Raw genomic sequence first — 17830 nt, forward strand, 5'->3', positions numbered from 1 at the left:
TCTGTGGACGACCTGATCGTTCAGCGGCCGACCTCTCCCGCTGGCGACCCGAGGTCATGCGCTCGTCACAAATATCGTCACAACTTGACGAAAAGTGAATTTTACACGGAAATTCCTTCAGTTTGTTTAACAAGTCATGTATTGTGGTCATTTTGGTATAGGTGTCGACCCTTAACTCGTTGGACACCTCGGTATGTTCCCTTGTTAGATATGTCATACTCCTCAATACTTAAATATTTTCTTCATGTTGTCTCATTTCTTCTCCTCTTACTGAATTTTTATTCGTGAATATAGCCCTATTTTTCTCTTTCTCGACGTTTCTACCGCTGCTTCTGGGAGGAAGAACAAGAAAAAGGCTTCGCTTGCGAAATCAACATTTTAATTTTCTTCCATTTTCCTGGCAGAATTACTGTGCTATTTATTTCACAAATCAGATCGTATCCCGTCCAATTAAAATTCTGTATTTGTTTTTACCAAAGTTTTACCATTACTGTTGAATGAATCGAGTTAAATACTTCGACCTTTATGGTTGGCCGGAGACTTGAGTGAGATTGGCTTCACGTTTACAACAAGTGCTATTCACAAGGAGTGAATGAATAAGCTATCGTATTACAGAGGATAAAGCAATCAAATGTGTTGGCCACCCCTGGCAAGAAATGCAGTAAGAAATGCAATGCAACCAACTTATGCAACCCGGTTAATGAGATTGCATTGTGCTTGGTCTGGTCAGACTTTGCTAGTTTAAGTACAACATTCATTTGCATTTTATTCCATCCATCCTCTCCTTCGTTGATAATTAAGTTTAGATGATTCGTTGACTTGCGTTCCTCTTGTAGACGATGCAAAACGGACAATGGATACAGCAGGCGAAGAGTGAGATGAGAAAGACGATGATGACGATGACTGCAGCTGAAACGCCTGGTACCCAACTGGAAATACATAGAATTAGCCATTCATTACACACCTCGACTACACAATAATTTCAAATCAGATTGAATCAATCGCATCAGATAAATGCGGAAAAAAACTTGTCCAACATGAAGTAGCCAAGTCTCTGTCACAATCAACTGTTGTTTTATAATGCTGTCAGTTCAGTACGCATTATTAAACTCGCAAAATCCAGTTTGATGCAGTTTACGGAGTGGATTTGACAGTGCGGAATGAATTTTTTGTATGTATGTACATACACATGATGAAAATTGTATGACGTGTTATTTTCATGATCTCTGTTGTTCAAGAAACCTTACGTTGTTTGCAAATCACCTGCGCCGATGGGGGAATAATCATGCAAGCAATTTCAAAGAAAGCTGATTGAATTCGAGCCAAGATCCATCCACGATCGAATAAAGCATGCAGATGAGGTCCTTGTGTATTTACGTAAAAAAAGTGGGTACGTGCGTGGTGGCAAAGCCTCGATGCTCACTACATATCTGCTTTCTTTCTTATCTGAAGAACAGAAAACATAAAAAATTATTTGGTGCAGAGAATCAATCAATATGGATGTAGCACGTCTCTTGTTTTCAATTATTCTGAGGACAATGTAATTCAAGGACATTTTCATCCCTCTTTCTTTAGTCTTCTTCATCTCGTAAACATGATTGTTCTAGTGGAAAAGGTTGAAATATTAGGAATTCCATGCATATGTACGTAATATTATTGCATGTCTGCCGTCAGGCAAATTTGGATACGTAAATATGTGATACCACATGTGAGTTGTGACAGTTATTTAAAGAACTAAAAATTAAATTACTCACTCGACGGAGTCGTTCACATCATGAAATTACATATTTTTATGGAGGATTTATTACATTTCTTCGCATATATGAAGACTAAACATGTATTTATGGATGTATGGGAAATATTTTTTTGAGATGAAAAAGAAGGGAAAATAATTGTTAATACTTTTCGGGATGAATGAAAGAGGATGAAATTAGATTGTAAAGGAGTCGCGTTGAGAAGATCGGATCAGGGAATGTCTCCTTGCATTTAGAGGAGTGCAGGCATTAACGGAGAATGTCGTATTATTATCCTTCAAAGGAAGTATTATGTCGTAATGACTTGGGGGAAATAACCAGAGGATAAAAAGAGAGAGAAAATATCTCAGCATAAAATAATCTTGGAGGGGGTGATTGATCAGTGGGTATTATGTAACGTGTAGTGAGAAATGATGCAAATAAGTACATCGTACATTTTGTAATCTTGTAGTAAGTAAGTAGTGCCTCTGATCTTTTAGCCTGAGCCGAGGCTTATCTAAGCCTCATGTCTGTCTGTCAGGTGCGATAACTTTCTTTAGATTTATATGTGTGTATATACCTTAATTAAAATTTTCAGAAATTTCTAAAATATTATATTTAGAGTCTAAAATTTTAGACTGCAAAAATTTTGCATGCATGATGACGTACATATTTGCCTTTTAATTTTAATACACAAATTAATCCTCGTGACTGCCTCTTATTAATTTGTTATGTAACTTGATTAAATAAAATGAAATTACATTTGGCTCAGGCTAAATTATTAACCGTATAAAAAAATAGATTTGCAATTCCCTTTGATCTCGGAGAAAGTAAAGTAAGCTTATAAATAAACCATTGTCGGCCTGAATGGGGGAACTTATCGTAAGTACTGTACTTATGCCCCTACCTGTGCTCCTACATGCATAAAATATTTATTAAATCAACAATCCAACCTGAATGAAGACTGCTTTGTTGCCAGCTTAAAGAATTTACTGAGCAGAAAGATTATTACAAGACTCAATTTCCGGTATTTTGAATAAGTATGTACCTTTTATCCATGCAAACTAAGTCGAGTGGATAAAAGCACAGTTCATTGTGATTACATTCGTTCCTGGAGTTTATCGGTTTTCTCGGGAACTTGGGTTTATAAGAAAACGTTGCTTTTTTATCCGATAAGTATCACATCAAATAGAAATAATAATAGAAGAAATACTGTAATTCCCATTTTTATGCATTTACCTGCTTTCGTTCCCCGTAAAAGTTTGTGTCACTCGACCAGGTTGGGTTTTCGGGTCGACGGTGGGTGTGATCGGTGGGCGGGTGGAGGTCGGGATTTTCGCCCCATCGCAGCAGCAAAAGCAAAGTAGGAGAACTTCACATGCGACGAAAAACATGAAAAGTGTTCCGCAAGACTTGAAATTCATTTTCTTTGAGATGAAGAAATGCTTTGTGGTCGGACCAATGAAATCTTTGAGAAACTTGTGATTCAGCTGAACAACCACTGAACTCCTGGCATTCAAGAGCACATTGTGGTTATCAAATAGTACGGAGGGAAATTTTGGGGCACGAATGAATTTTGATAAAATTTTGCGGTGAGTGTATTATTTGTTCGAATTATTGTTGGTGGTTTGTGTTGGTGGTGGTGAAAAGAAGGTCAAAGTTGATCAGGATGTTGTAGATGTTTACACGTGGTGAAAATACGACTGCTGTGATGATTGACGAAATGCGAGGACAAGAGAAAGTAGACGAGTACACTTTCTATGCTGGGAGATTAGATGTATTTCTGTCTGAAAATTAGGATGTCATCAAAATATGAAATAATTTTAGACCACATAAATTTAAATTCATAGTTTTCACCACATTGAAAGGTTACAGACAGAGGTTTTCTCCCTAACGCAATCTTGTCTCCAACTGTGAGACACTAGTTGCTTTCTTTTCTCCTCCTCTCTTTATTTTTCTTTCTGAAAGTTTTTCCGTGCATTCATCTCACTATTCACAAACTGCACTTATTTTCAGACATGTCACAGACATGGAAAATCATGGAATCATCATGGAATTTTAGGCTTGGAAAAAGTGAAAGGTTATTGAAAAGAAAATTGGATCTGTTGAACGCCAGAAAGTATTTTTTGTCAAAATTACGATTTATTTAAAATCGCAGATTTTATGGACAAGATTTTGTTTAATCTGGTTAGTAGTCTTTTGTTCTGTGTGCTTTGGCTTTCCCGTACTTTGATTTATTTGCCGAGGCATAAGGCAAGTTATCACTTTATCAGTAATAAATACCTGTTGATGCTAAATATTTAAATGTCCCGATGGTATATACGACTCTGTATGCTCATCTTATAATTTGCTAAAAAATGAATTTGACAAAATAAATTCTTCCATCCTAGATATTAAAAATCTATACTTTCTGCACATTTAGGAATAGATGTCAACCCTTACATAACTCGATTCACGCCTCGACACCATTCCTCGTTAGTTCGCAATGCCATAAATAATTACAGATTTGTGCAAGTATAAGAGATTAATTGCTTACGTAAACAATTACCGATTTCACGCATCCCCACACTATTTGCTTTCTAATCACACCTTAAGTTGAAATTCGACCACAATTAAGTTCACAGGAGCACAAATATGTCCTAATTAACAGTGCAAACACTTCTAAAAACTAGAAACACAAAGTCTTTTATCTACTTCCAAACGGAGAAAATTTTCATGTCGGGGACGTGTAAACTATTATTACGGCTAACTAACCGTCATCATTAGACTGGTTCGGAGTACGTGACGATAAAATGAGTTGTTTACAGGTTGGAGTGAAAGTCGTGAGGCATATTTTCCTCCTCACTGGATGACTGACTCGTGGAGAGAATTTTATGAAAGGAGAAGTGAAAAACGTGACAGTTCACTTGGGAGGCGAAGATGAGACTAAGGACGAGAAAGAAAGTGAGGCTGAGAGAGTTGGTTGGACTGGAAGTGAAGGTTGACCCAGGAAAGAAGAGGAGAAAGTGTGTGTACGTGAGTGTGTGTGCACATAAGTACGTACGTACGGATCTCTGCCTTATTCCGTGAAAAGACAGCTCGTACGACTGCAGAACAGGACAATTCGAGAGAGAAAGCGAGAGAGAGAGAACTTTCACTTCACTTGCGGATATGGACACGCTGGATAATCTGATCTCGCTTCTATCCAGTAAAAATATTTTAGGGAAAGTAGGATAATGATGAACTTGAGAAACTTGAGATTTGCGTGTTTTGTCTGCTGCAGGCGTAAAATTAGATCAATCGGTTAGGTGAGACGAGACCTGAAAAATGCGAGTATGTGAGGGGGCGAGCAGGTAAGAAATAAATCTTTATTCGATGATTTGAGTGGTTTGGACGATAAGGGAGATTTGTAGAGTTAGTGCATGGTTGACTCATCTATTTTATTGGCAGGTTTATTAATGGGGATACAAATTTGTAGGGAGAAAGGTGAGATTTCGTATTAAAGTAACTTTCTATTTGGTTGGTGAGTTGATTTGGGGAAGGAAAATGGTTTGCCTATTTTTCTCTAAAAGTAATTTCATCACCAAAGTCTGACACGGTCATCCGAAACTACATAGATCCAAAACCAGAGAGACATTCGAGTTGTTTACCAATCTCTCCAAAAAACCTGTCGCCACAAATTTATAACTGGACAACCATCGTGTTTCCTTGTCAGTAGTCTCACCGCGTTCTAAAAAAAACACTCCATTATTCCACCACACGGTCGGAAGGAAATAATAAGGGAGATTCAATTCCCTTGATGAAGATGAAGCTGATGATAATGTGCGTGGTCAATGAGAGTCGCTGGTGAACAAAACACTTGAAAGATTTGTTGCTCTTCAATTTGCTCCTCCAGCTCCAAGAAGATTCGGATTTGTTTGTCTTTCCTGTGGGCGCAAGTAATGAGTTTTTTTTTAGAAACGGCCTGGACAATTGATTCATTTCCCATTGTCCTGCCTCTTACATACGCCTCAGAAAACCTAGGAGAACTCTGTCAATGAGCGGCTCACCACGACCTTCTCGACCCACCAGATCAGCTCCCCTTTTGATTGCTAATTTACCATTTTATTGTACACATCCCACACCACAAATCCGTCACGAACCCAACCCAGTGAAATATATATATACTTTCTCCTTGTGAAATCACTCCTCTGAGTGACAGGATTACAACATTTATATTTATTACGCTCTCTCCTTCTGCGAAAAGCAGGCCACAGATTAACGAATTCTACGCCGTATCACCACCACCCAGCCAGACCAAAAGAGAAACCTACTAAACCAATTTCGGCTTGATCAACTCATCAGCAAAAACAAAGCTCCGAATCCCATTTCGTCATAGAAGTCGGTCTTTCGAAATTTGGCGTGAAGGAGAAAGTCTTCACACATTGAGAATCAATCAGCAGCTCTGCCCCTGAATATCTCGTCGTCCAAGTGATAACCGCAGTCGTCGTGGTGGCGTCAAGTTGCCAATAAATTATTTGGTGGGTGGGAAAATAGCGGGATAGATTACGAGATGGAGGGGAGACGTGGTGGAAAACTTGAGATTCGTGTGCAGGCTTATTTACTACGACGATCTACAACTATTGATTACCTACTGCACCAGGAATGTTGATGGTTTTCAAGAGCATTCGCCTGTCAAGATTGACACGATGGCGATGAGTTTTTTGGATGAGTGCAGCCGTTTATTTTTATGGTAAACATACGTGTTATTGAAACTGACCAAACCTCAACAAACTGCGAATGGTGTTTGATTTACTTGAGTGATTTGGAAGCGTGGTTCAATCTGTCCAATATTCACGTGGGGTGGTGGTGTTCGAACTTGGAATTTATGTGGTAACATGGTCTGAAGGGGTTTGGGCGAATTACATGATGGTGGCAAATTTCATAAATTACGTAATTTCCAAATTCGTATTTACTTCTGAAATTACCCGCCTAGTACGAGTCCCATTTATAATTAGTTTTCCAATTTCCAACACAATGGATAAGAGCCAGATTTGTATTCACTCTAGAAAACCGGGTTCAAATTACTACTTGGAAATCAGTTTAGCGAATGATTTTCAAGTCAAACTTTTCTCCTGTAAATATTGGAAATATGATTTCAAAGGTTTCCTACAACATGCAATTGAAGCCTTTCATCTCTTTCAGTTACTTTGCAGAACAATCGTCTCTGCCAAATGTCAAACTAATTTCGGATGCATTGCATACTCCGGCAAAAACTTGGTCTAGAATAATAAATCAGCGTCACCTGAAACCATACCCAGCAAAAAAAAGAAGAAGAAGAAACACGCGTGAAAGAGGCAATTTTGCGTTCGACTCAATTTATTCCGAGTTATTATTGCGCAAAATTTGTCCGTGTGCAGATTGCCAGGCATGCAAATGATTATGTATTATGTATGTCGCTAACATTTCATTATGCAGCCACGTGAGTGAATAATAATTTTCTGCATGCTTACCTACTTATTACTCACTCAAGTCGTATCATAATATCGTCTTCTCTCTGCAATTATTTGTACATTATGCTCAAAAAACTCGTTTCGCGAATAAAATGTTTACTCGTCGCTGCCTCCTCGTTTACGATGCAAGGGTGTTGTTGCTGTCTTGTCTTCTTGCCTATTGACGTACTTACTTGACATTAAATCTCAACCTGACATGGATGGATGTCTTCCAAATAAAATAACCACTTTGGTTGAACAATGCTATATAGATGCATATTTACATGGAACTTTAGACCATGGTGGAAGATTTTGTGTAGGTATACAGATTAGGCATATGCCCTCCAGGTCTGACGACCAAGATTCCTTTGTTGCTGCTGAAAATCGGTATATTGACTGACGCGTTGGGTTTTATACGTTCTGCGAATTTGGCTACATGCGCTGAGTCATTTCGCGACTAGAATTGTAAATATTATGCACAATACATATTATTTATCGACTTATTTATTTTTATATACGTCGCGAATTCAGAAAATGTCATGATAAAATAAATGGTGACGAAATCACTCGCATTGTTTGTCATTAGGAGAGTTTTATCTAAATGACGTGGGTATCATTTTGCAACTATGTGTTTACATTTTGCAACTAAATTTTGCAACCAGCCAACCAAGCCTGTCAATTTCAATTGTCTGTCATCAATTCGAGATTATTCAAGCTCAAGGCCTACACCGAATGTTCAATTGGGGTATGTATGAATTACTCGAGAGATTCGAAAAACAAGAAACGGAGAGGGGAGAAAAACCGGAAAAAGAAAAGTCAGGAGTGAAAGTCCGCCATTGCATTAATGAGGATGCCGATGAGGGAGGAGAATGCACATCGATATCCCGCAGCCAGCAGGGAATATCATTTCATCCGCCCCACCAACTATGCAAATAAAGGCACCAACCAACTTCTTTAAGCTATGCTCACTTTCCTCCACTCTTCGCCAGTCTCATTCCCGTTTCTTTGTTCAGCCAAAAGTTTGGTGCCCTTTGAAACTCGTAATCCATCTCCGCCCCACAACTCTTTGTGACAAATGTCACAACAGGACTTCAAAATCTGCATTCGTATGTACATATCTAAGCTGGTTCATCAACTTGTATGTGCTGTGTTGAGGGGGTGTAATATGGTGTAGAGTTCTGTGGAACATGTAAAAAACCACTTCTACAATCAACCCTTGTACCTTATTCCATCCTTATCTTCGCATTTATACCCTCTGGCCTTGATAACAACGCCTACTCTGGAGCACAGTAACGGGTCGCCCGGTCTGGTCGTGGCATGTCAAGTGTGTGGATCTAATCAAGAGTGATGATCATCTTAAATGAGCTTCTTTCTCCTTTCTTGATCAATATTTTTGCGTGAAGATTTGTCTTAATTTTTGCATTGTGTTTTTTAATTGGTTTGTAAATACGATCCAATTTTTCGAGAAATTCCTTCCCCTACTTGACCTTAGCATGTAAAAGTTGGACTGGATTTCAGTAAATGAGTTGTTTACTTATTTTCACAATTAGAAAAATTAAAGCTTACGCCCGGAATTAGCTAATTAAATAAGTTTGCAACTACGTAGTTTCAAGATTGGCAGATTCCAATTTTTAAGCATATTCAAGGAAAATTTAGTGGCAAAAATATCACACAATGCTGATTTGCATGCACATTTTTCGACTTGTCTCCTCCCCCTCGTTGTAAAAATAAATTGTAAAATAAAAACGATATTTTCACACCGATTAGCCTCACGCGGAGTTGCGGGAGGAGATAGACACACACGAAAGCTTATTTACATAGCGAATGGAAAATTATAAGAATCATAAACTTGAAACTTATCAAGGTTGTTGTTTTGTTTGCAAAAACTGCATTCTCTCAAGTACATATTTTCGCACAGTGGTTAATAATATTGTAAATTGCACACATTACAAAGTGATAAAAGGTGCACATCAATTTCATTGATATTGAACTTATGCATGCAGTCTCGACTCTTCTACCAATGAGATTTAGCTGTCTGATTGAAAAGCTCGAGTCAAGCAAAATCATCGCAATTTAATAATTGAATATTGTTATGATTAGTGGAACACATCATTTGAAGAGCGGCGGCGGTGGAGACACTCGAGTTTTACATACATAGCAACTTTTTTTATATAAAATCTGCCAAAACGCAGTAATGAATGAATTATTAAATTAGCAATAATTCGTGATGTGGCGAAATTGTGGGATGAAAAAAATGCTAAACTATTTTTGGACAGATTTATTTCTTAATTTCTCAGAACCCGGATCATTCCCGAGAACACGTAATGCTGCATTTTGCTGTATCATAGTTTCAATCAAAGGCGTAAAATTTTGCCCATTTTATTAATAAATTAACAACAAAAACCGATGCACACAAGAGGGGAAAATGACTTGCAGTTGATTCCTGTGCATTTTTTAAGCCTAAACTTAACCCTCCCGTGGTCGAAATGCCTATTCTTTGTCTTCCTTCAGGTGTCCATCCAAGTCATTCACTAATGAATCACAATGCAGATGGTCACCTTGCTGCAACTAGTTTCAAGCAGGTTTCTTATTCAAATGGCAAAACGTTACGTTATGTGGCATCCAGTAAAAAATATTCTGGATGGAATAGATAGTTCTATTCTCACCTTCTTCAAGTATGTAGTAGCACTTCGAGCATTAGCGTATATGCGATGCGATATTGTATCTATGTAGCTGCTTATTATACAATCAGAATCAGTAAGTAGCTATGTACATATTTTCTTGTAATCTGGTTTTTTGTTTAGACGAGCCGTCACACGATATTAAAGAGTATCATTTAGTCATCATTTAATTGAACAAAACAGGGCTTGACTTGACCACAAAGTGAGCATATTTTCAGTTAATTCTTCTCCGGCATGTGGACACATGCATAGGCAACTAATTGTAAGTAGGTAACTGCCTATGCGGTAGCGACGAGTATGCAGTAGCCAGAGAGATCAGTAGGTTGTTTGCACCGTGGTAATGGTTGGTATGCATGTCTTCACTGTGTTGAAATGGAATAAGTGTCATCATCACGTTGAAGTGCTGAAAATTGTCGTGATTTGAATTCGACCAGTGATTGAATCCAATAGAAAATATGCACAACTTTACAATACAGATGACCAATTCGCTATAATCTCTGCAACAATCTGCAAACATGGGACGGCCCACAGACAGGATCGCCAATTCGCAATCTTACATATTTATTATCATATTATTACGGACCGGACTGGACCTACGAATCGAGATTCCGCTCTCACAATCCTCTCCTATAAAACAATGAACTTGAGGTAGCCAAGCCATTCCACAATTTGGTCCACGACGGACCCCAATCCAAAGTTACCTATCTGCCTGACTCCTCAGGTGTATAACTTACTTATTACCTTATTTAAGTCTGGAAATAACCAGCCCCAAACACGAAGAAGAAGGAGAAGAATATAGGCACGAGTAAGAAGAAGAACAAGTAGAATTTAACGACCTAGAGCAACAATCATGGACAACTTGAGTACCACTTGGGATACTCACCTCCACGCGAATGGAGCTCCAAGAATGAGCTTCCAAGCCGATCTACCCCCCTCGGGGGACTACCCGCTCTTCATCGAGATGGCCCAATTCTCCAGCACGGCGCTCTCCGAGGAGTGGCGCGAGGCTGCGAGGTAATAACAATTATTTTTCAACTCAATATTGCTGGCACTATTTTTTAGAAATTAGAAATTTCATATGTATTATCGTAGACTAAGATTCTTCGCGAATACCTAACGCTGGAGCATTTTTTCCTCTTCTTCTCGTGAAAAATTGTAGCAGCTTTTCTTTAATGTCTTATTTGTCCTTGTTTCTCCTGATATCATTAAATCTGATCTGGATATCTACATAGTTGTTTATAGCTCAAATTCCCTGCAACAGTATTTGTATAAGTGCCGAGTAAAGTTCCATTTGCATATGTACGTAAACCTGTTTTATTCAATCATAAAGTGAAAAATTCCGACATAAAATACCATTAAAATAGGAATCTCACTCTCATTTTTTTTTAACCATGTGCAAATTTACGTAACCATTTCGCAGTCTGATTTGCTTTACCCGTGCAGAGTTTATTAAAGTGCAATGTCAATGTCACAATTATTATGGTGAACCTCGCGTCTAATCGAAAACCCATTTCATAACAAATGCCAACAGTTGCCTAATAAATGTTTGCTCTCGTTGCTGTCAATCAAACATGAAACGGTTTGCGCCCTACTCGAATTACTTGGTTGGTTGGACATAATTGTACATAATTGATTGAATGGAAAATCTCTGAACATTATTGATTCAACATGCCATCCAATCCACCCACCTGAGTAGCCAGGCGTCTATGTTGCCTCCTGTTGCCGAGATTTTGTCACATTTGTTATGAAAATGCATAGATTATTAGTTATTGATTATCTCTTTACATACCAACGACCATGTTGTTGGCATAAGATTAGCGAACCGAGATGATAATCTGGAAACATGTTAGCTTTGTGCGGGGCGTAATCGTATCGCAATTGACGCCGCCGCTGAATAATTAATTTATTAAGTATGTATGTGTGGACATACGTAATTCCAAAGGTTATCTCTTGGTCATGTATGATGGGTTACTGCGCAGATGGGGAATTTCGATGAGCATGCATGGATCCCTTATTAGTCAGGTCAGGCTGTAGTATGTACGTACACATGTATGAAATGGCACTAATTGAGTAGCATGTTCCCTAATAAATCACAACTTACAATATAATACTACCGTTTTTCACACTTGAACTCGTGATTGTTATTTGGGTTTGTTGTCATTCATTATGCAGATTTTTTTATTAAATTCGCTGTAAATTGACCCCCCTCCTCTTGATATTGTCACATTCAATTGCTCTCAATGAGCAGAATGATCTCAACTCTTTACAATTTGAGTGAGCCATCAATCTTTCACGTTTTTTTGTATAGTTTCAATTGACAGGACAAAGTACAATAAATAAATATTGGAGATTTATCGTAAATCAGCAGCACCACTCGTATCATTCACGTGTAGGTATACACACAACTATCAATTAATAGCAGTGTGGTCACTGCTTAAGCACCGTACGATGAATAAAGTCATGTGGGTGGGAAGTGGGTGTTGAATGTATAAAACCCTATCGCCCCGGATTTGACAGGTGGGTGACAGGTTCGAGTGTCTAGCGTTCATCATGACCTTATCCTCGCACCATCGCTTAATAAGCTTTTTTACTACGCACTATAATCTCTGTCACCAGGTAAATACGGTAAATACTAGATTTATCAGCTCTCGCCCTATCTCTCCACAGCACTAAAACTGTCAATCTTCTTATTCCGCTAATGAATCCAATTATTTTCATGTTAAGTGCCAGTCGTTAGGGTCATCACGGTTTTAAAATGTGTGCACCACGTGTTACTTGCTCCATATAAACAATTAGGGAAAGATCATCTCTAAATTTAACATCTTTTAAACGCTTAGATGGGTGAAATACGAGGAAGATATCGAAGAGGGTGGCCAAAGATGGAGCAAACCGTACGTGTCCGCGATCCAGCTCAGCGCTTGCAACGAGCTGCGACGCATCCTAGAAAATGCCGAGGTTCACCTTGACTTTGAGTGCGACAATGAAGAGAAAGCGAGCCGCGTCCTGGTCGAGGCGTGGACCAACTCGGGCGCCATTACGGAGTCGGAAAGACCCAGAATTTTACAAACCCTCCTCAGACCCCATGTCCATCTTTATGAGACGAATTCCTCCCTCATGACCATGTTCAAGAAGCAGAAGACCCCTCCACCCACCCCAACACCCACCCCGGCGCAACACACCCCTGCACAACCCACCAGTAATGGGCATCAGAGTAAGTTTATGCAAATACTATGCAAATTTCCAGAATTTAGCCTAATTTTACAAAAAATATACAGAAACTCTCCATCCCCCCGACCTTAAACGGAGAGGAAGCATGTTATCCGTCGTTTATCAACCACAGACAAAAGACGACAAACAGAAAAACAAGCAATTTTTGCGAAAAATACCAAAAAATTCAGAGTGTGCAAATATCATGGTGGGCACGGTACCAGTCTTGCTCAAACCTGTTGCTGCTTTTGTAAGACTGAAGGAACCCTCCGTGCTCGGGAACTTTACAGAAGTTCCCCTTCCGACGAGATTCATTTTCGTGCTTTTGGTCCCACCCGTAAGTCGATCATTTTTCCGTAATTAATTAATCTTGCACATTATTTATGACCACTTAATTTATTCTTCAGGGCACAAAATACATCGAGATTGGACGAGCAATGGGGACTCTCCTGACAGATCCTGGCTTCAAAGAAATGGCGTATTGTGCTTCCAGCAAGGAAAGACTTTTGAAGGGGATCGACAACTTTTTGAACACGACCTCCATCCTCCCACCCGTACGTGTTCTTATCACTTCGAAATCCATTTAAGTTCATTCATCTAACATCAAATCATATTTTTATTGTAGGCCGTTTGGGATGCCTCGATTCGACTCGAACCACACGTTCAGGTTAGAAATTGCTACAAAAATGTATATTTAGCAAGTAAATTTTCTTGGAATGGGGAACTTGATACGATGATTGCTAAATTTTTACAGGAAACCGGTGGTCACGGCGGAGGCAGTGAGGATGGCGACGGTGAAGGAGGTGACGACGGGGGACTGAACAGAACTGGCAGACTGTTCGGTGGGCTGTTCAACGATCTTAAACGAAAAATCCCTTGGTACCCGTCCGACTTTAGGGATGCGATTTCTCTTCAAGTTCTGGCCACGTGGATGTTTTTATATTTTGCTTGTCTAACTCCCATGATCACATTTGGTAAGTGAAATCATAATTATTATAGTCCCACAAATAAAGGGCATGTAATTTAACCTAATGTTCCCTAAATTTATAACAGGTGGTTTAATGGGCGAAGCGACGCATAATGCGATGGGCACAATGGAGACGATGGTGGCAGGATGTGTTTGTGGTATCGGATTCGCTCTGTTTAGTGGGCAACCTTTGATCATTTTGGGGTCGACGGGGCCTGTTCTTGTATTCGAGAAAATCCTTGTCAATTTTGCAGAGTAAGTTTTGCATGAATTTTAGCAATATTTACGTTGTCCCGTTATTAATAAATGGTTTAAAATTGATTTGTAGGAGTAACGAGTTGGATTATCTCGAATTTCGACTCTGGGTTGGAGTGTGGATCGCAGCAATTTTAATGATACTCGTCGCAACGGACGCCAGCTCCCTGGTCCGATATATAACCCGCTTCACGGAGGATAACTTTGCCACATTGATCGCCTGCATTTTTATGTTTGAGGTACTTCTATCAAGCAAGATCACATGTATATGAATGTGACTGTCATACATACATAAAACAAAATTGAACGCGTAATACTCACGAAACAACTGATTTTTTAGGCAATCAAGAACGTCATATCGATCAAGGACGAAGAGGTCACTATCGACGATATTGACTTAAATTCGGGTCAGTTTTCAGACGTAGAACAAGTGGATGTAAGTTGTTAAATTCTTGTAAACTTCTCATCATAATGATGATAGCTAACTCATGATAATTGCAATCCAGATGAATGAAACGCTGCACAAAGTTTTCAACCGGTTGGAAAACGAGACGGAGAAATCTGTCTTTCTCATGTCTCTCCTCCTCTTCTTTGGTACTTTCTTTGTATCCTTTATGCTCAAAGAATTCCGCATCTCTCCATTTTTCCCGACTTGGCTGCGTTATCTGATTTCCGACTTTGCCGTCATCTTGGCCATTGCAGTACGAAATAAATAGATACATATTTTTTATAATTAAAAACATAAGCGAACGAAAAGCTAACGAGTGCTTAAAAATGATTAGGTCATGACCTTGGTGGACATCTTGGCTGATGTGCCCACCCCAAAACTGGAAGTTCCAGAAACATTTGCCCCCACTTCGGACGCGAGGGGCTGGTTTATTTCGCCAATTAACACTAATCCCATGTGGTCAATCTTCGCAGCAGCAATTCCCGCATTGTTGGCGACAATTCTAATTTTCATGGATCAGCAGATTACCGCCGTAATTATCAACAGGAAAGATCACAAGTTGCAGGTATGTGCAGATATGTAAATTATTACATAATGGATACCTTATTCAGCCTTAAATCACGTCTAACATAATTGTATCACTTTGCCTCTCGCAGAAAGGATGCGGCTACCATTTGGACTTGTTCGTTTTAGCGATCCTAATAGTGATCGGTTCATTCTTCGGCCTTCCTTGGTTCGTCGCAGCCACCGTGGAAAGTTTGACGAATGTGGGCTCCCTGAAAATGGAATCGGAAACAGCCGCTCCGGGAGAAAAACCAAAATTTCTCGGAGTTCGAGAACAACGCGTCTCCAATCTGTTGGTCTTTACGACTGTGGGATTGTCCGTGCTGCTCACTTCCGTCCTGAAAAATGTTCCCATGCCTGTTCTGTACGGGGTTTTTCTTTATATGGGATTCTCCGCTCTGATGAGGATGGACCTCTTCCACAGAATCCTGCTCCTCTTCATGCCCCTCAAATATCAGCCAGATCACGACTTTCTGAGAAAAGTGCCCCTCAAGAAGGTTCACCTCTTCACCATCATCCAAGTTTTGTGTCTCGCCATTTTGTGGACGATCAAGAGCATACCAGCCACCGCGATTGCGTTCCCACTCATGGTTAGTGATTTCTTATGCTTGATTACATATTTTTTTAAATCTCTCGAGTCTAGAAAATTTACCCAATTTTTTTCCGTGCAGTTGGTGGTGATGATGATCGTCCGGAAATTGTTGGATTATATTTTCACCCGGAGTGAGCTCCTCGCCTTGGACGACGCTCTTCCTGGACAGGAAAAGACCAGCGAGGAAAAAATGGAAGAATTTATCAGCATGGAGAAGAAGCCTTCACATGTCCCTTCAGTACAAATTTCGTTAAGTCAAGGATAATTAATTAGGTGAAACGTTACATACATACATATCTACACACATATTCACACATTTATATTTACATACAAATCTATACATACATACATGCTAATTATTATTGTACATACATTTGTAAATACGGTAGGGAAATAATAATACGGGTAGGTTTAGTTTAAGAGGCGTGCCATTTCATTCAACCAAATAAACGATGTATAGTTACTAATACATATCTTACATAATGACAATACAAGCAACAAATTCGTTAATAAAATGTTATTTACTTAATAAGTAGTCTTGTTGTCTATTTAGTCTCAAATTTCGTACTTGCAAATCCACTGCTTTTACCTGGACTAACACAAATAAAGCATCACATTCTAACATTATTCGCATGATTACATATTAAGTAAGAGTAGCTGGTTACTGTCCTTACATAACTTTTCACGTAGTCGTAAACATATTTATTACCGTCATGATCTAAGAAGTATTATGTACTTTCAGTGAGCTGCATATTGTTTGTCTGTCTCCCATTGTTTTCACCTTTTGTTTTCCAGTAGCTCTTCAGTTCCAGTAAACAGGGGCTTATCCAAAATTATGTATTTACTGTGTACCGAGTGTCTGACGGTTATGTAATTTTTAATGTAAGATTGTAAACCTTGAAATAGGCGAGATCAACCGGATTACCATTTTCGAACCATGCTTTTGTGCATAAATATGAAATTGAACTGTTGTTCTCATGACCTTGTAGATATTCTCAAGTAAGTATCAGTATTTTCAAGTGCATGGCTATAAAAAATTCAAGATGATACAAATACAAATAGTACGACCCTGAAAAGATCTCATTCCGAATGCATATTAATCCCTCTGCATTGTATTCTACAATACATTTCAAAATATAATCTGCCACCATATGTCCCACTCCTGCTGGGAAAGGTTAATCCTTTCGCTCTCAGAAAAGCTGACCAAAAATAGAACCGTCATTCGCATGGAACCCGTAAAAATGTTCCCTTTGGCAAATATGTATGTATAACTTAATCAAATTGCGTCATAAGGGTCTCTTCTGTCTACACTAACGTACGTATGGATCGATATAAAAAGTCTATATTTAGCCAACAGCCACCTTTCTAGCTTAATAATAAAGGGTCTCAAAGGCACGACTTTTTTAACCAGAGTAAGACATAAGCACATTTAGTCGTCGGTTCAACATAGGAATTTCGCAGGTGAGGAAGCCAAGAAGAAAGACGCTATTTTCCAGAAATCTTTCTCAAATAGAACTAATGTCTCCAAGCATGTGTGACCCTGAGTCAAAATAAGTTACATAAAGTAAAGAAAATTGGATTAACTTGAACGTTACTTTCGACACGGTTTATTGCACTTTTGCGATTTCAATGAGATCGTCAAATGAACCAAGTGTAGAGTAGTTTTGAAGGTGGACAATGACACCCACACCAACTGAGGTCATAAATGCAGCTAGTTTAAGCCTTTTACAGCTCGTGGGGAGTGATGACGAACGTGTAACTTTATTTCTCCGTGAAAGCAGCAGAAGCAACAAAAGATGTGTTGGATAATTTGTTTGGTTGGGTGAAGCACACAAAATGAGAGCAATCTTTCCTCTCGTCTTATTTTTTGTGTAGTTTCAGAGAAATCCACAAAACTCGGGGTTTCTCTGCAATAAAAACAAGTTCATGGCTT

At 39.0% G+C, this 17830-nt stretch overlaps 1 protein-coding gene and 1 long non-coding RNA gene across 3 annotated transcripts; one reads left to right on the forward strand and one right to left on the reverse strand.

Moving 5' to 3' along the window:
• Nucleotides 1–146: 146 nt before the first annotated feature.
• LOC118439312 lies at nt 147–5046 on the reverse strand. 2 transcript variants are annotated; one of them, XR_004837348.1, is made up of 3 exons: nt 4282–5046; nt 2973–3520; nt 147–929 (listed from the first exon to the last, which is right to left on the reverse strand). It is a non-coding gene; the product is annotated as an uncharacterized LOC118439312 (long non-coding RNA). The 2 variants fall into 2 exon arrangements; XR_004837347.1 differs by having other exon boundaries at nt 4270–5046.
• A 5410-nt stretch (nt 5047–10456) lies between these two features.
• Nucleotides 10457–16432, forward strand: LOC110860541 (electroneutral sodium bicarbonate exchanger 1). The gene is made up of 13 exons (XM_022109601.2): nt 10457–10878; nt 12702–13075; nt 13140–13408; nt 13479–13625; nt 13697–13738; nt 13826–14045; nt 14125–14293; nt 14367–14532; nt 14634–14729; nt 14800–14994; nt 15076–15306; nt 15398–15895; nt 15977–16432. Exons 1-13 carry the CDS (start codon nt 10715–10717, stop codon nt 16160–16162), a joined length of 2757 nt encoding a protein of 918 aa, XP_021965293.1. The 5' UTR covers nt 10457–10714; the 3' UTR covers nt 16163–16432.
• Nucleotides 16433–17830: the final 1398 nt, after the last annotated feature.

Source organism: Folsomia candida, unplaced genomic scaffold (genome assembly GCF_002217175.1).
Source record: "Folsomia candida strain VU population unplaced genomic scaffold, ASM221717v1 Fcan01_Sc033, whole genome shotgun sequence".
NCBI classification, from domain to species: domain Eukaryota; kingdom Metazoa; phylum Arthropoda; class Collembola; order Entomobryomorpha; family Isotomidae; genus Folsomia; species Folsomia candida.

What these genes read in the sequence shown, in the direction of transcription:
- LOC110860541 (XM_022109601.2), top strand. Translation starts at nt 10,715, where the DNA reads ATGGACAACTTGAGTACCACTTGGGATACTCACCTCCACGCGAATGGA. An exon ending in TCGTGCTTTTGGTCCCACCC is followed by an intron (nt 13,409 to 13,478) that starts GTAAGTCGATCA and finishes TTTATTCTTCAG; the next exon opens with GGCACAAAATACATCGAGAT. An exon ending in CGATTGCGTTCCCACTCATG is followed by an intron (nt 15,896 to 15,976) that starts GTTAGTGATTTC and finishes TTTTCCGTGCAG; the next exon opens with TTGGTGGTGATGATGATCGT.